The sequence below is a fragment of the Dermacentor andersoni genome, chromosome 7 (genome assembly GCF_023375885.2).
Source record: "Dermacentor andersoni chromosome 7, qqDerAnde1_hic_scaffold, whole genome shotgun sequence".
Classification (NCBI taxonomy): domain Eukaryota; kingdom Metazoa; phylum Arthropoda; class Arachnida; order Ixodida; family Ixodidae; genus Dermacentor; species Dermacentor andersoni.
The window spans coordinates 172,725,658-172,750,282 of record NC_092820.1 but is presented as its reverse complement, the minus strand read 5'-3'; the positions used below and the strand labels follow the sequence as shown (position 1 = coordinate 172,750,282).

The window sequence follows — 24,625 nt, the reverse complement described above, 5'->3', positions numbered from 1 at the left end:
TAAATAGTTAGAGTTACCTCATGATGGAGTAAGAAAAAGATTGTAACAATGGGTACTGATAAAAACTTTTAAAGGGGGTCGGGTAACCTCAGCGGCCATCCTTGCCAGGGCAAGGATCTCGAGGCTCCTAACCAATCAAATAAAGTCCTCAGCCTTTTTCTCAGAAATGAGAAGTGGCTGTGGTGTATGAGGTGAAGTACTGCGTGATGATTTACATATTTTTAAGAATACCAGCTTCTGTTAAAAATCTAAAAACGCTAGACGTATCTACAATTGCATTATCACTCAAGAGCAGTGCTGGGTGAAAAGGGATGCATTGGTTATAAAACGGGGAAAAGCACTTTTTCCGTAGCTTTTCCAGTTTACAGCATGAAATTAAAATGTGATTGACTGTAAGTTCATCTCCGCAAGTGCAAATTGGTTTGTCTTCTTTCTTCAGCAGAAAGTTGTGTGTAATGTGTGTGTGACCTATACGGAGACGGCAGATAAGTGATTAGGTCAAATAATTCAAACAGTATATATCACATATTATAACAAAACTTTGTTAATTCAGATTTCAAGGGACCAAAAAAATAAACGTCCGAGTCCGAATGAACCGAATGTCCCATTTTCGAGGTTATCCAGAAAACAATAAACAAATGTCAACATGCTTTCATTAGTAAATGGATGAGCAAATCCTTTTGCTATTTTCCATAAAAGCAGCGTGGAAGCTGCAATTCTCGTCATCTCGTGACTGATTGACTCACAGGCGCTCGAGGCCTTGAGACTTCCTTTGCAGCACGGCAGCATCACGCACCTTCATTTGCAACATGCTTTCCACTAATGCGCGTTCATCCCAATTACTTTTTCGACAGCGAGCTGATCGCCAACAGGTGGCACGTCTATCACGATATAACTGGTGCTCTTTCTCGACAGCTTTGCACAGAGTCAAAACAAAACAACTGTCTGCCGCAATCGCTATGGAGGAAACCGCAGCCGATATATATTGACATAAGCCACACGTCCGACGCATGCACCGAGTCAGACCGAAACTACCATTCGCTGCAACTACTGCAGACAAAACTGCAGTCGCTCTCTATGCGATCATGGATGGCGACTGCGCAGTTTTTTTTTGCCATGCGGCTGATGCGCATATTGAGTCAAAACAAAACTACCTTTTGCGGCAACTGCTGCGAAAGAATCTGCGGCCGCTATCGACGCGATCATGTACACCAACTACGAATTATGAAAGCCCACAGCCAGGGCGGTGTTAGGCGTAGCGGTAAATGCAAGAATGAAGGATTTAAAGGCACAAATTGGTACAAAGCATACCGGCGTTGCTGTCAATCATGTATGATTTCCACTGATGGCTATGGCAATGCAGACTCCGCCACTTCATTTCAGCTGGATGCTAGCACTGTTTTTGCTCCTTTGTGTCGCACATTTCAGGCTCTAATCATGACGGCCATGACATATAATCACGTATGACGTATTTAATCAGCCATGGCGTATAAGCATAGGCTCCTAGATTTGTATTTGTACCTGCCGTCCGTGGCTTTCGACTGCTTATTCGGGAGCGCCAAATAATTCGATCGAATATTCAACAACATCGAATATTCGCCCATCCCTAGTATAATGCTGCTTATTATTGTCTGCATACCATGAATACTTTTATAACACCTTTTGCAAAAGTAATTTGTAAATTAATATGCATAACAAAGTTTAAAAATTTGTTTGCTTATGCTCACAGTACAGTAAAAACTAAACCAATAGCCTCATACCACAAAATAGGGCTTTGTGAACATTATATCATAAAAATCAAGAGCAAATTTCTGTTGTTTTAGTTAGTTGGGGGATGACAATTAGAAGATGCCAATTGTAAACGAAAACCTATAGCAGGCAGCTCAGAACTGATTGCAGATCTGATATCAGCATAATATATTATATTCACATACCAAATTTTATCAAATTAGTTAAAGAAATAATGAAAATAGTTTTCATTGCAACCTCCCCCTTTAACCCCTTGTGCTACATTTCAATAGGCCATTGGTAGTCAGTCCTATGTATTACACAGATTCCTCAGCTACACTCCTTCCTCTAAATCCCAACTAGAATATCACCGATCTTTATTATCTACTGGAATCTTTATGAAACAAGAAATGGATTTCTGATAAACACCAAGTGTGATACTTCTCACAGTGTAGATCGGGCTACAGCGGGGTGCAGCAGCTCACCTGATACCAGCGAACAGAGAGCTCACTGTCAGGATTCCTGAAGAACCCGCCGACGTCTGCACCGCAAAACGAGATTCCGGCCACGCTGAGGGACAGCAGCATAGGCACTGTGATGCGCAGGTGCTTCCAATCGGCATCGTTGTCGCCTGTCCACACAGCTCCTGTGAAGCCATCAATAATTTCAGCAAATAAACAACTAAGAATGGAGAAGGCATGTTTTGTCTCAATTAAAAGGAGCACACTTTTTTTTTTCCGTGTGAGGCATTCTTTGTGAACTTCAGGCACTTTGAGTGCATCTATCTATCTAGCCTCCTATGTTGTGGGGCTGGCGGTGCATGCCAAGTTGAGCCGCTGGGTATACGCTCATGTTCACGCTGCCGGTGTGATCGTGGCATCGTCGTCATTCAAGCTCTGGCCTCTGATTCTCGCATACTACATACCCTAGGCCAGGTGTTGCACATAAGATGATCCAGGCATATCAGCTGCATAACACCGGGTGGTGGTTTCCTCTGTACGAAGAGCGAATCAAAAGGAAGTTTCCCACCCTGTGCATGCCAACTGGTGCCTGACACTCACGAAGAAGCTCTTGGAAGACAGCAGCTTCGTCGAAAAGTGCGTCAACTCGGACATTGCGTTGCAAAGAGGTGTACTTGAGCAGCTCGAGAATGGCGTACCACTGGGGCACTACAGGGTGTCTACCAAGTTGACATTTCCAAATTGCCCGAGTTTTCCAGGTTTTCCCTGAGTGGCTTTGCAATATTCCCAGAGTGACACAGAACTTTGTTTTATGTCAAGGCAGGCTAACACCATGTCACCCAATGCTGTCACTCACTAGTAAGCATGTTAAAAAATAAAAAAGCGACTTCCAGTTTATAATAAGGAGTAGTGCTTATATTTTTCAAAGTCAGGTGGTGGCTAGTGCAATGCTCAGCAAATAAAATACCCTTGAAAAAAAAAATGGTAAAACCAATTGCGAATCGGGTCGACCATTCTCAAACACGAATAAAAAGGAGATGCATACAGAAGCTAACATTTTTGAATATGAACTACTTCTATCAATTGATTACAAGCTCATTGGTATGATATCCGAACTTTGTCACAAGTGAGGTTCTCTCCCAACAGCTGTTAAGTCACCTTCAGCTGTCCAGACATACTCTCAGCCCGCGCAAAACAACTGTGTTGTGTTTCGTTGCTTGAAAGAGTTTATTTTAGTTTGAGTGAGGGACACCTGCATCTTGGCGTCAGCCAATACACTGTTTTTTGATCTCAAGCTTCTTCAAAGAAGTGGCGGCACGCCTCCTATCCCGTTCATTCTTCAATGCGTCAGTCCTTTCTGTTCTCGTCCTCCTTCCGACGCACGTTCGCTTCACGAACCATTTGAACCATCCTCTTGGTCAGTTGTACAGTGAATGTACAATCTTTAGTACTCTCTAGGGGCTGCGAAAACAATAGAAAAATTGGGCAGTTCGACAAAATAAATGCGTCTTTTACTGCCCTTAAATAGCCCCAGAAACAGTTCGGACAAATCTTATAGACGCGTAAGGTACAGGTAAAGTTAACCATTCGCACCACAATTTATGTGAAACATCTCATATTAAGAGAAATACAAACGATAACAAGTTACCCTCCTCCATAGTCATGCATTCTCCTCAACTCGTTCGCCAAGTGATCGGGGCTAAGCTCCACCTTCACTGGCTCTGTGTCATGATGGCACGTCATGTAGTCGACTTCCGGTTGTCTAGACATGAGCATGCGAAGCCTCTCCAAACTCTCCGCCAGCTGCTTGACAGTCGACCCTAAGCGAGAGCTATCGAAGCAGCGTGCGTTGCGAGCATCCTGTCGCAACCGAGAACGTTTCTGGTATTCCGGTAACCACAGGCGAGCTGGGTGTTTCGACGGATGGCTGGAGGTATAAACTCAAGCTGATGAAGGAACTTTAGCGTAGACATACGGTGAATGGCCTGATCGGTGTGCACAGTCCAGCCACCTGCTGGCGCAGAGCTTAACCAGCCAAACAAAGCGCTAGTATTGTTGTAACCAAGTGTAAAACATTTTGAACATTTGCAAAAAACGTGTTAGCAATTACACCCCTGCGAAAAGTGTACACCAGCAGCAAAGAATACATTTCGTTACTGCTGCTGTGTGTGGTTGAGCTCTGTGCCACTAGGTGGCTGCACCATGCAGACCATTCACATTTGCGCTTCTGCTCATCCCGTAAAACGACACGATCAAACGGCCAGCCCCTGTCCCCTTGCGCTTGCGTTTACCCCAATACCGGACTCTCGAAACTATATTGCGTTAGTAATCTTCCGGTGTAAAGTGAGGGCCGCAAACACACTAATCCTGGCGCCAATCAAATAACGGCAGTCCGATGCGCTGCAGCCAGTCCGCTCGTCTGCTGCCTTGCAGAGGGACACGATGTCCCAGCTCGACATATTGCCAGTAGCTAGGTTTGCAGTCCACAACGCAACAAAGCCGAATCATAGTGCTCGCAAAAAAGCTGAGATCGACTCTGACCGCGAAGCTCTCCTCAAAATGGAGCACGTTGTAGCACAAGCAGACGGCGCTTGCTGTGTGCCGGAAGTGTTTAAGTGTAGTGAGAAATTGTTCTTGTGCATTCTCTTTCTGTTAATTTCTTTTTATAGAAACAAATTAACAAACATTGCAACTATTACGAACATAATTTGTTCACCATGAAGATGGAAAAACTATCAATGACGCGCACTGGGCAGCCAATCGGATAGCTCGCCCTACTGACGTCAATTGGATGATTGGATGAATCGTATGGGCAGGGGCAGCTGAAAATTCCACCGAGCAGTGTGCTGCGATCCACAGCAATGTACATTTTTAAAACCTTATAATAAATTATACGCTTTACGGGGAGCACTTAGATGCGTCAATTAATGATCAGAAGGACCTACTCTATCGACTCAGTACGTTTGTAAAAAATCGTCAAAATCGTTTCAGGGTTTCTTTAAGGGCTTGAATTGCCACAAGCACATGCGAAAAAGCTCTGAATGCGTGCCAGTACACTTATTTGGCATATCAGTGCTCGTACTGTGACAGGAGATGGCAACTGTACACGTGTATAATTAAGGAATACATACTGCGTCCCGTGACAATTGCCCCTTCCGAGGCTTGTTATGCTCCACTGCAATACTTTTGCATGTGCTTCTCTACGTAACACTACTGCACTAAGGCGAAGATAACTTTCAGGAATCTGCTTTATGCAACACGTTGTGCTTTCCGAGCTTCGAAGCTAATAGCGAAGACCACAAAGGCAGAGTCGCATTGCTGACAGTGGCGAATTCTTTCAATGAAAAACACGGCACCGAACGGCAAGAAGCTTAACAGCAAACGTCGATGCAGCTGGGCCTAGCCGTGCCGCGATGGTGGCTACGGCTGCAAGCGGATCTGCGTGCGAGAGCGCCGTTCGAGGTGGCGAGGTAGCGGTGGTGGTGGCTTTGATTAATGTCATTTCGCACCTACGGTCATGGCAAAAAGTCCAGAAAATCAGACGGCGAAGGGTTCTTGCGTCCAAAATTTCAGACCCTGACTCTATGGGGTACGTGGTAGTGCCGTGAAGCTGTCAGAATTATCGGGCGTCCGGAAAGTCGGTCGTTGACTGTATACTCGCACCTCCTCCAGCCGACGACACGGCGTCGAAGTAGATTCGTTACGATTCCTCTTTGTTGGTCGAGCCAGCATTACTGTGACTTTCGTTCGTTTTCAATAAAATTTCAATAAACGCGTGTGCAAGCAAACATGAACACGTCTCACGCAATGACCGTAGAAACTCTTTATCAAAACGCTGGAGTGGGGAAGCGCGGTAGCAGGAGCAAGTGAGTCTCGCTTCAACGTGCACTAAGCAACGAGAACACAGCGCAGTGCACCTAGATGCGTAGGCTCTCTCTCCATCGCAGATTGCTTTCAAGATAGGCTGCCACGACGTACGTAGCAGCCATCAGAGTTGAAAGCTTCTCCTGTATGCACCAGTCCTGCGCACAAGCTTCGAGAACTCCGAACACCCATGATGCGGCCCCATTTCCGTCCGCCTCTGCACACGTGATCACTTTCCCTTTAATTGTGGCATCGTGATGAACTCGACATTTTCATGTCTTGCAGTTGGCACTTTCATGCTGATAGAGCAAACGCAGAAAACTGGAAGACCGGGAAGACAGACGGTGGGCTAGCCTAAGCCCACGTACTACAGCACATGGAGGAAGCTACAGCATCTTGGCTCGAAACGCATGCGAGGTGGGCATTTTGAAATGCTGATTGCGATATGGTAACGCAGATTTAGGGCTGTACTTGATTTAATGCACACGCAATTTTCGGACCCGTTTTATTGAAAAAAAAAAGTGCGTGGTAAATTCAATTAAATACGGTACTTGGTGCAGATGAAAATTAACGTGTTCGCAATGATCGAGCAGCTAGGCAAGTCCACACTGTTTCTGAGCCTTAGCATGCTCACGCTCAACAATGAGTGCCTGCTCGAAGTCACTGAGAGTCAAAGAGTTGGTCGAGGCGTGCTACTGCCGGGTCGATGCCATAGCCAGCTACCTGCAAAATGCTTTGCATAACTTACGATTCCCACAGTACATGGGATCTGCATATTTAATCTAGTCTTACTATACTGCCTTAATCTAAAAGCAAAATGACAGGTGAGACGCTCACAAGAGGAAATGCCAAACAAATCCTCTTGTCATTGACCCAACCAGTAAAGGCACCTTTTCAAATATATAATGAACTGTGACAGTCAGCACTACCTGACAGTGGAAATAAAGGCAGCTGCAATCATCAAAAAGACTTAATTTTTAATTACACATATTATATGAATATAACACATTTTATGCTCGTATTAACACATTCAAATACAGTATTTTTCCACATGCAATGGAGCTTTGGAATTTTCTACGCGGCGACATTCGTTCACTATCACTAAAAGATTTTATAGCTACCACTGGTAAGCACTTCGCTAACATGCAAAGCGCTTCTTTTTGATCATTCATCTTCTTGTGTATGTGTGTGTTGATGTGTGATGTGTAGTAATGTATAATGTTCCCACTCCTGCTATAGCCCTATATTGGGCTGCAGTATATGTAAATAAATAAATAAATAAATAAATTGACTACAACTACAATCATGGATAAACAACATGAGATCATAAACAATTTCTTCAAAACACAGGCACTTAGTAATAAGAAAATTATGAACAGTGGAGAACAAAACATGTTCAAGTAAACAAACAGGACAAGAATTTTCCATAACTGACCATAACGCTGTGACCCGATGAAGAAAGAACGTGACAGGATGAAAGGCCTCAGCTTGTGGCCCGAACGCAATAGATGGCCCATGTAGGTAGACATTGGCTGAAAGCAAAAGAGGCCTGTTAGTTTGAATAAAATACATTTAAAACCACTACAGTACTAAGAACCAGGGATGCCCAACTACCCTCCGCCCTTTGCCTGGTCACTCCTGTATGATATACCACGTGTTGATGCAGGGTGCAAGAGTATACTTGAACTACACTAAACAAAATAAACTAATAGTTAACTTTAACAGCAGATTTAAAGCAGTTCTAAAGCAACTTTTGACAAACTAAACAGCAAATCTTTTATTGTGTAAAAGAAAACTACAGGGCCTGTATTCTGAAATGTTCGCCTTCCATGAAACTATCGCCTTGGCCATGCCTCTGCTAACTGCGCACACAGATTGGCTGTTTTAGCAAAACTGGAAAACCAGAAAATGAACAGTGGCATCTGATAGTTCCAGCGTACGTCATTTTAACGTCATGGTGTCGATGGGTGCTCTCGACGCATATTGATTAAGTCAACACGTCTTATGGCGTTTGGTTGCTGGTGGAGTGTAGTAGAGATAAGATAGGCGGTAGTTTATAGCAGCCTTTTTGGTGGAATCTTATACACACTGTTTCACACGACATTTGTTGATTCATATAAAGTAATACATCTCAGACTTTCTTATTAAATTTATTTTACCTAAAGCGGCCATAACCAACTGTAGTCAGTGCGCAGAACCCGTACTGCGGCCACTGCACTCAACAGCAACACACCCGAGTCGCTCTGCACTCGCACGGTGTGCTCTCATGCAATGTGAAACATTCGACAGCGCGTGTTGGTAGTGCACGCTGATGTCACAGGTAAGCAGTAGCTTGATTTGTTGAACGCGACTATGACGGTGGCGAAATTGTAGCAGAAGGCGAACGTTTCTGAGTACAGCCCCAGCTTTCAACTTACTTGTGATTGCCAGATTCAGAGGCATGTTATGTTTTTAGTGTGTGTTATAAGATCTGGTGTATGGTGGATTTGGGTGTACCTTGCTTTTTACTGTGAAACTATAATAATTACTTCATAAATAAGTGGGTGTGCGTTAGTTTTGGGTGATCATTAGAATAAGGCAAATCCTGCCAAATGAAGCACTGGTACGTTTGGATGTTTCTTCTATCCCTCTTTTAATTCGGCCTGCCAGATCATTCAATCGATTCTGTCACTCCTGTCAAGCTCAAATTATGAAGTCTACTGTAGTGAATCCCAATGGCAAATCTGAAGCAGCGTTGGAGCAACTTGCGACAAATATACCGTATTTGCTTGCACAATGATCGCACTCGCATAATGATCGCACCCCTAAATTTTGTCATCAAAATCTGATTTTTTTTCTTTCCCGTGTAATGATCGCACCCCAAACTTGCTGCAGCGATACATCATATGCCAAGTCTAGCTAATGATGATTGCACTTACCATCTGTCGAATGCAACGCGAACGACTCTTCAAGACATACCAAGCAGTCTGCACGCACCAAACATTCTTAAGCAGACGCCCCATTTTAGTCCTTTCCACTTTTCACACTCCGATGTATAAAAAAAAAAAAAAAAGAAAGAAGGCCTTGGCTTTATGTGTAGGCTTTATAATGGTTGTGGTCAACAACAACAAAAAGGCGCCTTTCGTTTCTTCTCGTTGGCACTCGTGGGCACGCAACAAACCACGAGCGGCAACGATAGTAGCCACGTTTACACTGATACGTTAGAAGTGTACCTTATTCATACACCGACGTTTGTAACACAGCTAAGATATTCGCCCACACTTAGCAGAAACGTGTATTAGGATAGTAGTGAAGACCAATGCCGCAGTTTGCGCAGCATACCCGCCATGTGTTTCTACGTCACTGGCAGCTAAGCACGCACATCTCTGCTTTTGTCCCCTCAAAGTGGACATGGTTAAGTTATTGCCACAGACTAGTCCATATTAATGATATTATTCATTACTGATACGGAAGAAATTGTTTCAATGCACGTAATGTACTCACGAAAAGAAAAAAATAATTGCGTTCGGCCAGTTCGGCTTGCTCCGCCGGCCGCCATTTTTGCTTTAGTGTCCCGCACTGTTACAGCGGCAGCCACCTGTTTGTCGACCTGTTGTCATCCCACAGCCAAGGCCAGATGAAGAATGTAAACTTTATTTTCAAATCAATGATTCGAGTCCGGCGTCCTTTTAGTGGGTCTGGGCAACCATCATGGACGCGGTTCCGAGAACTGCAGCAGAACTGATAATTGGGCGAGTTGGTACGAATTCATAATAAAACATTTAGCGCGCACAATTGACAAGGACACAGTGAAGGGGGAGCACTCGTGTGTCCCCCTTCACTGTGTCCTTGTCAATTGTGCGCGCTAAATATTTTACTATCAAGCGGTTCCGAGACCTTGTCTCGAAGTGGCTTCCTCAGCTTGCTGGACGGCCCAGAGTTGTGCTGTCAGGTACTATTTTTTTTTTTCTTTGCGTGGGAAATTTAACCCGCGTAATGATCGCACTCCTAAATTACCGTCAATTTTTTTGACAAAAAAGTGTGATCATTATGCGAGTAGATACGGTAAAAATTCTAATGGTATTTTTTTTTACATTTCTGGAGCAGTTCCAGAGTAACCTTGACAAACTAAGATACTAGTGAATCCCAATGACAGATTTTAAGGCAATTCCAGCGCGACATCCAACATTTGAGGTGATGAAGATTAGCACAGCCCAAGGTCAGGTCATTACGAGATGTTACCAGGTGAGTTCTATCGAGTTTATGTTTCCAGCAGATTGAACGTATGCATAGCCAGCATATTGTATACACTCACTGAAAGGCCCTACTCTTTTTTATGACGAGGTGATGGCTCTTGCACAGGGTCATCTCTTTCTGGTGCAATTTTTCTACCCACGTGTAATCTCCTGTGGTCCCTTCGCACCCATATTAACCATGCCGAAAGTCTTCCACATTCTATTTATCGCGGCAAGCTTCTCTTTCTGTAGCAACCAGTGATGTAAGTATTTCTTGTAAATGCCACTGTTGTGGGTGGCTGCACCCTTACATGCTGCTCAGAGCACACTACAGTCGAGCGCCTCTACAAAGAAATGACATGTACAGTTGAAGAGCAAAACTAGAACAATGTAAAAGCAGGAGCCGCCATTTGAATTTCCATCTGCCGCCTTCCCCGTGTTTTCTCTGTACAGTTGAACCCACTACAGCAATATTCAAGAGCCACGAAAATTCCTTTGTTATAACCGGGTTGCATGAAAAAAGTCAAAATAGGGGGATGGCAGAGCTGTTGTGAGAAAACTATAATGGGGGGCGGGCAGTGCCCTTCCCCACCACACTCCTCCATTCGGCTGTTCACTCACTTAACCGTTCAACTCTGCTTCCTGCGCACTGCGAACATGTGTAACAAGCTGCAGCTTTCGGCGTTCAAGAATGGCGCTGCTATAACAACTGCAAAAAGGGGTCACGAGCAGCAAGCAATATGCGAGCTCCGCTGAGGCATCGCATTAGTGGCCCCAAAAGGGGCCTCTTAAAAAATGCAAGAAGGTTGCCGCGGCTGCCTGTCAGCTTGAGAAATCCTGAAGAAATGCTGGGGCAAGATCGCCACAAGCATCTCTCCACGCACATACTTCTCACTGGCTTGCACAAGAAAACCACATGTCCATTGGCCTTGCTTATTTTATGCGGAGCTCGCTGGTATCCTTCTACAAAGCATCCAGGTGCTCCACGTAGTGCAACGAAAGGTTCCTCGCAGAAATAAGCCCCGGAGGGACTAAATCGTCTGCCGGGCCTCCTGTGAGGACAACAGTGAGCCAGCCTGCTCTACCGTGTCATCGCTGCAGTAGTCGTCGTCATCGTTATCCGACGCAAGAACGTTTGCAATGATCACCTCATCGGTTAGAAGCACTTAGTTTCCAAATCTATAGCGGTGTACTTTCTTTTCACCGACAACATTATGCATTGCTGATGATCAGCGGGCAAATCATCCATCTTCTATTTCAGGGGCAGTGGAATGACGCTGAGAAACCACGTGGCCAGAAATGACTGACGCAACCAACAAAGACTAGCGTGAGCAACCTAATCCATTTGCAGAACTGCACAGAATGAGGGACCAGTGAGTAATCTGGGGGCAGCACAGTTGGCGCGCTCCATTAGTGTTTTGGAGGGTGGCGCGGCATAGAGCTATGGGCGCAGCCCATTCGTGTTCGGAAGGGTGGAAGGGGGGCGATGCAAGGCTGGCGATACGGAGAAAGCTGGAATATGAGCGCGTGGGGGCTGTAAGGGCGGCAGGCCATCGGGCAGCGGCCCAAATTTCTGTTTTTTCTTTTCAAGGATTTCACATTTCATTACCATTCCACACGGACGCCCAGTAGCCAGACTTCGTTATAACCGATAATGCAGCACGAGGGCATTATAGTAAGTGGGTTATATCAATATAAAAGAAATACAAAAGCTGATGGTGCAGTAGCTTCTCACAGTTATAACAGGTATGTTGTTAAAACCGGCATCGTAAGTGGGTTCGAGTGTATAACGAAGGAATAACTCATTCTCGGCTCTTTTTTAACTGCACAATGCGCGACCTTTACAACAATGTGACCTGTATAATGAATGATTTCAGAGGCTCCAAGCATTTCGTTACAAAGGTGTTCGACTGTATAACCTTTACCTTGAATGTAACATTGTTCATTGTATCACTGTGCACTAGGATCCAGAAAGGGCAGCTGCCGCCATCTAGTAGCTGTGCACAAAGATACAGTCGACGACCTAGAATTTAGGCTACCCAGGGCATTTACGTTCCCTGTAGAGATGACACCGCACTGTTGACATCTGCAAAGTCTTCAATGTAACGGCGGCAGGAATTGGCACACCGCAGCCTAGCAGGTCATTAACGACGCCCGCATTTGAGCTCGTTATGGTACACGGCAGTTCAGGCTCTTCAGTTGCAGAGTTGGGCTCATTTGGACTGCAAATCAAGACTCGTTCGGAGTTGGGCTGCAAGGCATCGTTGGTGCCATTTAAGGCAGACTGTCGATAACTTCACAAGAAAGCCAGCAGAGCGCTGTCTGGAATGCAAACTAAACAAACAAGCACAGAATTACTGAACGCTGTCCGGCAAATTCAACAAACAAGAGTGGGCCACGTGCGGTGGTGCCAGAATAGGATATGATGATCGCTATGTTGATGCGACCTCACAATTCAGGCAAAGCCTCCAAGAACGGCATTTGCATTTATATCTATGAGGTGCAGTGCTGCGACCAAGGCAAGACTTCAGCAACTACCATTTAATGTGTAATCTCAGAGGCCATACTTGATGTCTCGTATCTCTGAGGACATACTTGGTGTCTCGTCGAGGTTGCCAGAGGAGATTATGGCAGCAGAATCGGCGTATGCTATAGCCACGGACAATTGGAGTCCGGACAATCGAATGTAGAGCTGGTGGCTGCCCGAAATATTGGTTGTCTTTACACATTAAGTCTATGGGGCCGTTAGCAGTGCCGCGGAGCTGTCCAAATTACCGAGCATGTTCGGATTATGAATGTCCCATTTATCGGTCAGCGACTGTACGGTTCGCCACACTAGCTCAAATCGAAGTGTGTACTTGCTTTTCTTCCTCTCTGTGTGTATGTGTGTGTTTTTTTTAATTTTGGCTGCCAATTTGGGGGTGCAGCTCTTACACGAGTGCAGCCCTTGACAAGCTTTGTTGGCCCCTTATGCTATAAATTCACTTATTTTCCAACTCCTGATTATTCAGACTTTCAGGTGGTCCCCATCGAGTCTGAACTACTGGACTGTAGCTAACATTAGTGCTCAAGCACTTTAAGAGCTTCAAGAATCCGTAGCTTCTTAATGCTTATCCTGCACCTTACACTTATATGTTTGACAGTGACATTCAATGGTGTACTGATTAAACATGGAGTGCCAAATCAACAAGGTTTTACTGTACCATACATAACTGCAAGACAAGGCACTTACCAGGAACATACCATACATGTTGTGAATGTCACGGTGCTCCCATCCACCTGTGTGCACGCAATCCTTGTGCATGGTCACCTCAGGTCCGTTAAACACCGAGGGCTCATTCATGTCGTTCCACGTGAACAGGTGCTCTGTCGAGCCCCTGTACTGGTCGAGGGCAAACTTGCTGGCCCACCACTGTCGCACCTGTCAAAGAGCACAAACAATGAAGCATTGGCAGACTTTGGGCCCTCGCTCTGCCCAGGTACAGTAAACCTGCAAAATCAGTTTTAAAACCTCTAAGGGGCCTGCAACACATATTAGGAAGAGTGTGGGATGTGTCCAATACACAGTCAAACCACGATATAACGAACCTCGATTTAACAAAATTCATGATGTAACACACTATTTTTATTTCCCAATCTTAGTTCCATTGAAAACTGCTTCTTTCTCATGATTTAACAAAGTGATTTTGTGACATGGTTATGATTCAGCAAAGCTTTTGGCCATTTCAAACATGTACTTGAGCTGGTAAATCTAGCAGAAAACTATAAAAATGTAGAGAAAGGTAAAAGATTTTTGCAAGTGTCCTTAAGCACAAAAAGATCGAGCGGCAAAAACAGTTTAAGTGCATGTGCCAAGGTACAGTATGCCGGAAACACTGCTGTGCCATTTGTTGTGTAACAACTTACGGAGGCCGCAGGGTGTACGGCAGCTCAGAGTGCTCGGAAAAACGCTGCTATGATCTGATTTCAGATCGCAGTATCTATAAATAAAAATAAAATAAAAGAATGAACCACCCCTTCAGCGCAAGAAGGGTGGGGAAGAGGTGAGCAAGTAGTAACGTGCTGAAGCATGTGTTAGAAGGGGGAGGGGGCAGGGGATGCACGCCTATCCGCCTTCTTTCCCTAGCACGTGCGGCTCCTCTGTCCTTGCTGTAGCTGCACGTGGCATGCAGGCCGCACAACTTATCTTGGAGGTAACCTTCGGCAAGTGCAAAGGTCCTGCCAAGATGCTTGGTGCCTTGATGTGCATTTTGCGTCCTCGAGTCCAGTGTTGATGGTTGCGTAATCTCAAGTTTCCGAGGCACAGTGCAAAGCATTCGCTCGCACTGTCACAGTGAGTGTTCTTGGTCATCAAGTGAGATCTTTGCCCGAGCGCTTGCGACACTGAAAAAACTACAAACCTTACTCCATGTAGCTGGGGCCTACTCGCCTGGGATTGCGTGACAGCTGAATTGTTTGCATCATCCACTGCACGCCACAGGCAGTTCACAACATGAGAAACTTGGTACTTTTTAAGTTAATGAATGCGGGCCGCGACTTTTGAAAAATTTGTATCGTCCTGAAAATCGTATTAGGTGTGATTATATCACCAAGATTCTACTGTATATTCATGCTTAAAAATAGCTCAGAGTTTCTACAGAAACATGGAAATGGCATGTTCTAAAATGAAATACTGCAAAGGCTTGAAAGCGTAACAGAATGGCACAGCAACAGAAGAGGAAATACCCTAGCAGCAGATAATGTAACAAAATCACATATAAGAAAAAACAAAACAGCAGACAATCACTGCATCAAGGAAAATGACCCTCTGAACCACACAACAGCAAATAGCTGTTGCTGCGTATGACTGTGTAATCCTGTGTGTTCCTGTGTTATGAGCAATCCTATGCTATCCAAAATGGGAATCTGAAGAGTATGACATTCCTGAATGTTATGATAGAGCACAGCTGTCGCCACTCAGCAGTGCAGAGTGTGAAAAACAGCAAAACGTTTTGCTGGTGGCATGTACCTGAGACCTTCCAATCTCACAATTCCTGCAGCCAGGCCCCAACGGGCCTATTGGTTACACATGCACAGAGGCTCCGAGGACCATGCAATGATTTTTTAATGACTAGCGTATTTGCTTGCATAATGATCGCACACGCCCAATGATCGCACCCCTGAATTTTGTCATCAAAATTAAATTTTTTTTCTTTACGCTGTAACGATCGCACCCCGAACTTGTATGCTAAGTCTAGCTGGTGATGATCGCGCTTACCATCTGTCGAATGCTGTTGAATGCTACGCGCATGGCTCTTCAAGACATACCAAACGGTCTGCATGCACCAGATTCTTAAGCGGATGCCCCATTTCGTTCCTGTCATCACTCTCTGCGCTTGCACACACACAAAAAAAAAAGATCTACAACCATACTTGCCTTGGCTTTATTATTTGTAGGCTTTATAATGGTTGTGGTCAACAACAACAAAAAAGGCACCTTTTGACTCCTCTTGTCTGCACTCGTGGGCACGCAACAAATTGCGAGTGGCAACTATAGTAGCCACGTTTACATTGATACATTAGAAGTGTATCATATTCATATGCCGTCGCTTGTAACACCGCTAAGACATAATTCACCCACCCTTAGCGGAAACGTGCCTTATTAAGATAGTAGTGAAGACAAATGCTGGAGTTTTCACAGCAGACCCGCTATGTGTTTCCATGTCAATGGCAGCTAAGCGCATCCATCTCAGTTTCTGTCCCCTCATAGTGGACATGGCTGCTACGCTATTGCCGCAACCTTGCCAATATTAGCTATATTATTCATTACTGATACGAAACAAACTGTTTCAATGCACGTAATGTACTGACAAGAGGAAGAAAAAATCGCGTTCGGCACATTCAGCTTGCTCCGCTGGCCGCCATTTTTGTTTCGGTGTCCCGCACTGTTACAGAGGCAGCCACCTGTTTGTTTACCTGTTGTCATCCTGCAGCAAATGCAGGATGAAAAAAAATTTTTTTGTTTTGGCAGAAAATTTAACCCGCGTAATGATTGCACCCCTGAATTTACGTATTTTTTTTTTGACGAAAAAGTGTGATCATCATATGAGTAAATACGGTACTTGATAGAAAAAAAATTATGTAGATCACATGCACTATGGGAATCGATGTAAGCAAAGTTTTCTGTAGTGTTTTCCTTAATGGGCAGCAATTCATAGTGACGTTGATGGGGGATGCTTAAGTTTTTACGAGAGGGTGGATGGTAGGGAATGCTTCAGTGCAATAGGAGAGTGGCGAGGTCATGTTCCCCTTGCGCACACCACTTGCGTTTGTCCACCTAATACACAGAACACACAGCAACAAGTTTTCGCATGAAGCACTGTTTTGAGCCATTGCTCATAGCCAGCAAGAATGTCATTGCCTCTCACGGCGCATTGCATTGCAGCAGAAAAGTTAAACTTTAAGTATGGTGCTTTATGCGTACTGCAACTACAATCTGATTATCTGGCAAGCTGTAGTGCAGGACTCCAGATTAATTTTGAACACCTGGGGTTCTGCTACGTGTACACACCTAAATATAAATACATGAGCATCTTTGTATTTTGCCCCCTCCAAATGCAGCCCCCGCAGTCGGAGTCGAACCCGTGACCTCGAGCAACACAAACACTGAGATACCGCATCGGGTACAGAAGTGTTCATTTACCGGGCAGCCTGCTTGCGTAATGTTATCTTGATGACTACAGTGCTTTACTATGGCTTTGTGTTTGCATGCCCTGCATCAGTTCTCTGCAGGACAAATTTGAACCATGTTTATATTTCAGAAGCATCAGAAACGTACCAAACCGTACCTTCAATTAACATTTACACACTTATTCCTCAAATGTTGCCGTGTGAAGTAGTAGCTTTTCCTTTATCTAAGGCACACTAAACGACACATGCTTTATAACATCGCATTGCCCTTCTTATGTGCCATGTAGGCAAACTGCCATGAGCAGAGTAGTTACCGTATTTACACAATTCAAACGCACCCTTAACTCTAACGCACACCCCTTTGCCGTTACCTAAAGAAAGAAAAGTCCTTTACAATATCGTGCACCTCATTCTTTCACAGAGAAATACAACATTCTCTCATTTGGAAAAAGAATGATTTACTCCCAATGCACTAAAGTTGCGATAAATAAAGAAGTCGCAGTTTCACCCGAAAAGCAAAGCATCAATTGCGATAGCGAATTAGCAGACAGCTATACGAAGTAAAAATGGTAGTTTTATCGGCCGTATACGCTTTTTAACATTCGCTTACTAACTAAATTAGCAAGCATGGTGTCAGGTGTGCACAAGCAAACATGAACATGTCTTACTCAATGACTACGGAAACTCGCTATCAAAATGCTGGAGTGAGGAAGTATGGTAGCAGTAGCAAGTGAATTGACCTTCGCGCTGCCTCTCACTGCAATGTGAACAAGGCGACGAGAACAGTGTGGTGCGCCTAGACGTATAGACTCTGTCCCAATCGCAGATCACTTTCAAGATAGGGGCTGCGTGGCGGCGCTGTATGCAGCAACCACCAGAGTAGAATGCCTCTCCTGTTTGTGCCAGTCCTGCACACAAGTTTCAGGCACTCCTGATGCAGCCTGATTTCAGTCCGTCTCCACACAGGTGATCACTTTCCTTTTAATTCCCGCATCATGATGAACTTGGCGTGTCTTCACAATTGGCACTTCCATGCTGATAGAGCAAAGGCAGAAAACAGGAATATGGATGGTGGACTAACCAAAGGACACATACTACAGCACACGGAGGAAGCTATGGAAGCTAGGCTCGAAGTGCTTACGAGGCAGCCATTTCAATATACCCATGGCGTTATGGTAAAGCAGGTTTAGAGTCGTACGTGACTAACGCGCACATAATTTTTTACCTGTTCTATCGGAAAAAAAGTGTGCATCAGATTTGAGTAAACACGGTAAGTTGTTCACTCGTATTGCTAATCCATCGATGGCGACTGGATGGGTAGGGCATACATTTCTACCCATTCTTCTCTCTACTCCCTCTCCAGACTGTTGCGCGTGAGCACAAAGGCAAGTTCTGCAGCTTTTGCAACGCTTATGCGGGAAGAGCGCATGGTGGCGACTCCCAGGCAGCTCAAGAGGACATTGTGGCTAAACTCCCCCCTAAACGAGGCCTGCCTTTTGACATCTCCTATCTCTTCTCCCGCACTCCTACTGTGTGCTCTCTACCACCTCCCGACTCAGTGTGCAAGACAGTGAAAGAAGCAGCAGCAGTGTAAAAGTAAAAAAAAAAAATGTAAATGGCTGCATACAACCAGCCCACTTCACCTCAGGGTTGAGGAAGTCCAGGTAGGACGAAGAGCCTGGCCAGCACCAGCCCTCAAAGTCTCCGCCATCTTTGTTCTTGACGTAGTAGCCCCGCTCAGTGGCCTCCGAGTGAATGTGGTAGCCAGACTCGCGCTTGATGTGTGGGTCGATGATGGTGATCATGCGGCGGCCCTTGGCTGTCAGGTTGCGGATCATCTGCTCTGGCTGGGAGAACTGAAAAGGAAAGATGTCGTCAGGCAACGACATTGATTGATTGATGAGGTTGATAATCTCATATAATGTCATTTAATCCGTAGTATACTACCGCAAAACCTTGTTAGTTCTAACTAAATTAACAAGCATGGCGTCACATGCGCGCAAGCAAACATGAACACATCTCGCTCAACGACCATGGAAACTTTTTACGAGAACGCTGGAGTGAAAGTGCGTGCAAGAGCGAGCGAATTGACCTTTGTGCGGCCTCTCACTTCAACGTGAACTAAGTGACGAGAACACAGCGCGGTGCAAATATATTACACTCTACCTAGATGCGTAGACTGTCCATCACAGCTCGCTTTCAACATAGGGACCGCACGGCCTTGCCTATGCAGCCGCCGCTGAAGTAAAACGCCTCCCCTGTTTGCGCTAGTCCAGCAAGCAAGTTTCGAGAACTCCGAATGCACGTGGTGTGGCCCAATTTCCGCCCGTCTCCGCAGACGTGATCACTTTTTTTTAATTTGTGGCATCGTGATGTCTTTACAGTTGGCACTTCCATGCTAATAGAACAAATGCAGAAAACGGGAACACGAACGGTAGATTAACCGAAGCACATGTACTACGGCACATAGAGGAAGCTACGACAGCTAGGCTTGAAGCGCATATGAAGCGGCCATTTTGAAATGCCAATGGCGATATGGCAACACAGATTTAGGGTCATACTCGATTCTAACGCGCATGCAATTTGTGGACCTGTTTTATCGGGAAGAAAACTGCACGTTAGATTTGAGTAAATATGGTAATGCATACACCTGCTGGGACAAGAGGAGGAGTTCAAGTTACCCAATCTTCCAAACTAACGCGGGTCGAACTCATGAGGTTTTACTGTAGCCCATATGTGTTGTTTTTTGTGTTCTATATACAGCAGAGCCTCGTTTATACATTATGGAAAAAATACAAGAAAAGAATGTGTGATCTAAAGTCGCTAAAAATTTGGCACACTCAACTGTCTTTGACATCTATGTATTGTGAACTGTTGAAACACAAGACGCCAATGAGTAGTGAGCTGGTGAAACCCAAGTGGCCGAAGCCAGGCATTGCTGTTATTGCAGCGTGCCATTTTTGCACTGTGTGTGTATCTGTCTCCATTACCACATAAGGTGTCCCGGTAGTGTGCCAACTGCCAAAGCCACGGAGAGCATCACGTGTCGGCACAGCACGCCATAACTTGGCACCACCTGCTCCTTGTTCCGGTCGCACAAGATCATACTCCATACTACAGCCGCCGGACTCCAAAACTCAGACCTGATGAATATTCCGGACACCATAAATGCACCATCATAGAGCTAATGCATTCTCGTGACCAATTTTTCGGACGAATTCAGGGCCCTAAGTTTGATTTTACAGACAAAATCGCCCGTTCCGAGCCATGCTAGGGTGCTAGAATGGGGAGGGGTGAAGACCAGCCCCTGGAGACTGGCCACAAAACGCGTTCCTGCTGCGTGACGGTGCTACGGGCAGGGGCGTCATAGTTTCTTGCAGCGCCTGCATACCTTCGGGCGGGCAAATGATTTGTCGCACTTTAGTTTTTCCGTTTCAATGCTTTCAATGCTGACAAGCATTTTTTTTTCAGCCTTGCAGATACCGAGGGAATTTAATGGAGTGTTTCACAGCTCTCACTGCACACAGAAACTGCAACCACCGACCGCGCAGCCGATGGCTATGCCTGCTCTTCCTTCGCTGACAAAATGCTCTAAAAATGTCACTAAATTGTTCCAATTCTTGCAACTTTTGTAATTTTGGCATTTTTTAAAATTTTATAATGATATAAATACATGGTGAAGTTGCACACTTTCTTAGTTTGCAAGAAACTTTCCAAGATTTGTGAGAAATATTTTTCAGCTTCATTGTTTTAGCTAAACTGGCCAAAAAAGAAAGAAAACTGATTTCGTGGTCAGTTAGAGGCCGTTGCTTTTGGCAGTTCGGCAATTTTTCAAAAACATTCTGTTGGTGACAAATTTCACTTCCCGTAGGCCAGCAGTGCTAGCCTAGATTTACCAAAAAATTCTGGCCAGGTACAAAGCGTTAATTTTGGCGTGATAGGCCTTCAAACTTGCAGAATCTGCAAGTTGTTAAAACACTTTTGTTTTTCCACTTATAGTAAAATTAGTATTTTTTCCAAAAAATTGATGCTACATTTCGTAAGACTAAAGTTGATTCCTTTCTACAGAGACATTTTCCCATCTCATATAAAATTTTCACTAAAAACTAGAAATAGTCGGGATCCCCCTAGGTCTGTCCTTATCTGAACACCTCTGGCAAAATTTTGCCTGCAAAGCATGCTTAGCCACTGCACGTCTAAGCTTCGCAGGAAAGCGGGCCACTCAGTTGCAAGAGGCACAGGCTTGCAGACAGCGAGGGTGCAATCTTTGGCAGAGCCAGCTTCAATCCTGAGCTTATTGCTTAACAGCAGATGTAATGAGTGACGGCTGGCACAGGGTCAAGTGCTTCTAAGTTCACGGGCATTTGATGTTGTATAATAAGGCAGAGGTTGGCAAGAGCAGACTGCTACTGGGAATTTTTCAATTTTCCAACTTAACATGACCCAAATACAGTGTTTTAGTATAACAACTAACTAGTCAAATTTTTTACTATTAACAAAGTAATTGTGTTGTTCCAACATATTAACATACTGGGAATTTTTCAATTTTCCAACTTAACATGACCCAAATACAGTGTTTTAGTATAACAACTAACTAGTCAAATTTTTTACTATTAACAAAGTAATTGTGTTGTTCCAACATATTAACATAACCCAACTTCCTAATAAATGCATGTGCATATCATTATTGAATATTCAAAGGTAAGTATTCGTATTAGAAAATTTTGATAGTCGAACCCACTTATAACGATACCGGTTTTAACAATATATCGGTTATAACAATGAGAAGCTGCTGCACCATCAACTTTTTTTATGTTTTCCATGGTGAAATAACCTGCTTACTACAGTGCCTCGGTTATAACGACGAAGTCTGGCTGCTGGGTGTCCGTGCCGAAAGGTCGAGAAATGGGAAATCCTTGAAAAGAAAAATAGAAAACAAGAAATTCGAGCCACTGAACGATGGCCCTGACAGCCACCGAGAACTCGTTTTTCAGCCTTCTCCATGTGCCTCTCTCCCATCGCCCTTCCACTCTTCCGAACACGAATGGGCTGTGCCCATAGCTCTATGCCGCACTACCCTTTGAAACACGAATGGACCGTGCCAACTGTGCTGCTCCCAGATTGCTAGCTGGCTCCTCAGTCAGCTTAATCGCTCGCATTCGTCTTTGTTGGTTGCGTCGAAATCGTTCCTGGCCACATGGTTTCTCAGCCTCGTTTGACTAGCTGCCGAATTGGAAGATGGCTGATCTGCTTGCTTATCAGCAATGCACGACCTTGCCGGTGAAAAGAAAGCACACGGCTACAGATTTGGAAACTAAGTGCTTCTAACTGATGACGCAATCGTTGCGAACGTGCTTGCATCGGATAGCAACGGTGATGATGGCAGCGATGACGCGGTTGGACAGGCTGCCTCAACGGTGTCCTCATAGGAGGCCCAGCAGATGATTCAATCCCTCCCTCTGGGGCTTTGTTTTCGCGAGGAACCGTCCACGGAGTACCTGGATGCCTTGGAGAAGGATGTTGGCAAGCTTTGCATAAAGCATGCAAGGCTGACGGACATGGGTTTTTCTCGCGCAAGTCAGTGAGAAGTACATGGCAAGATGCTTGTGGCGATCTCACCTCAGTGTTTCTTCTGGATTTCTCAAGCTGACAGACTGCCATGTCACCCTTCTCGCAATCTTTTAAAAGGTCCCTTTTAAAAAGTGATGTGAAAAAGTGAATAGCAGTGCCATTCTTTAACGCAGACAGCGACAGCTTGTTACATGCAATCAGAGCGCCCAGAAAGCAGTCAAACGAGTGGACAGAATCAGCAGCCAGATGGAGGAATGTGGCAGGGAGGGGCACTGGCCTCTCCGCCATCATACTTTTCTCACAACAGCTCTGCCACCCCCTATTGATTTTTTCACGCAACCCGGTTATAAGAATTATCGGTTATAACAATGGAATTTTAATGGCACCTGAATACCGTTATAAGTGGGTTCGACTGTATTTACACACCGTATGACTAAGTATTTTGATATCTATTTTAACTTCGTATGCATTTATCGAGCTGGATAAAAAGTGTTTCGGGCAGCAAGAGGGCAATGAGAGATGCCACAGTCATGAGCTCCAGATTAAACTTAGCCTTACGAGAAATTGCATTAAGTGTTTGTTGTACTTATTCAGCTTGAAAGTGATGTCTGCAGGAGCAGAGGGCATGACAACAGCCAGTCTGAGAATCCCTAATGCGTGTGCACATATCTATGCATACGTACATAAAATGAGTGATTAAAGGCATAGCTGCTGAAGGATGTCTTTACCTTGAATGGATCCCACGTGAAATACTTCTTGCCATCTGTGTGCTCAATATCAAGCCACAGCGCGTCGTAGGGAATGTTGTGCTCGTCGAAACCAGCATCCACGCTGCGGACATCGTCTTGGTCATTGTAGTTCCATCGGCTCTGGTGGTATGCCACTGAGAACATCTGCACACAAAATAATCGATGTGAACTTAAATTTCACTAAAGAAGACAAGGTAGTTTACAACCAATACTGTGAAGCCACTGAGGTAGACCTATAGCACTTAGTTAAGTAGGATTCATGCCCACAGATGTACATAAAATAATCAAGTAGGCTTTTTAATAATAATGTATATAATATTGTGCTGTGTTACTTCTGAAGTAGTAAATTGGCAGACTTTGTTGCAACATAATTTGTTTGAGTAGGCAGGAAGATATTTAAAGTTCAACTTGATGTGAACCAGCACACCATCTGTTTTACTAATGATATTGCCTGATCATTTACTGCCAAAATGCTGACTTGTACAAATATTAAAGAAAAGATAACACAAAAGTTAAAAGTGGCCTATGTACACCAACTTGTATTGCTAAGTTGGACTTTAGATGATTAAGGTACTAATACACAGGAACAGAACACAGGTAGAGAATGACAAAGTAGATCACCTCCTACGCTTACTCACTTGTAATCACGTGCGACTCTGTATAACACAGTAATATACTGGGTGTTGTTTTTGAACATTAACAGAATTTTAAAAAATCTGTGACATACAGCACACATCTACTCAATGAGCTGACTTACTTACACTGGAAATAAACATGCATAATTGATAATTAATAAAATTAAGCTAATCAACTGTTGAGCCATAATTACTTTAGCACACATATTGATGAGAAGAAACAAAGTAGGTCGCCCCCTAAATTTAATCACTTGAAATCACAATATGTGATTGTGTGTAACAGTAATACATTCCATGCCCAACGGATCTGGAAAAATACTTTCAGATATGTATAACAGGCTATTCTCACTTAGTTTGGTCTGCCTTATATATCAATACAGCCAATTCCACTTTTAGAGATCTGGCTGTAACGGACTACTGGCTGCAACAAACAAATCGTTGGGCAAATTGTCTGTGTGTATTACTAGTTAAACCTCGATACCACAAACTTCAATATAACAAAATTCTCGATATAACTAAGTATTTAACTTTTTATAGCCTCTTGTCCATAGAACACCATATATTTAGACCCTCAATATAACGAAGTGTGTTTGTATGCGATTTCAATATAAAGAAGTTTTGCTTTCGCAGCAAAGGAATGCCAGACAATAAATGGAAACTTTCGCGGATGCAGAGGGTCAAATGATTGAATTACAAGCGGCTGCTTGCACCTCTCAAATCACGTGGCCCGCGAC

The 24,625-nt window shown here is 44.4% G+C and overlaps 1 protein-coding gene across 4 annotated transcripts in view; it reads right to left on the bottom strand.

Moving 5' to 3' along the window:
- The window catches only part of GCS2alpha (glucosidase 2 subunit alpha), a 113,773-nt gene that overhangs the window by 30,072 nt on the left and 59,076 nt on the right, over positions 1 to 24,625 (bottom strand). For all 4 annotated transcript variants that reach the window (XM_055071687.2, XM_055071690.2, XM_055071688.1 and 1 more), the window contains 5 exons: positions 23,236 to 23,400; positions 18,580 to 18,792; positions 13,500 to 13,688; positions 7,489 to 7,585; positions 2,214 to 2,374 (listed from right to left, as the gene is read on the bottom strand). In XM_055071687.2, coding sequence (XP_054927662.1) covers positions 2,214 to 2,374; positions 7,489 to 7,585; positions 13,500 to 13,688; positions 18,580 to 18,792; positions 23,236 to 23,400 — 825 coding nt within the window. The remainder of the gene's footprint in view (positions 1 to 2,213; positions 2,375 to 7,488; positions 7,586 to 13,499; positions 13,689 to 18,579; positions 18,793 to 23,235; positions 23,401 to 24,625) is intronic.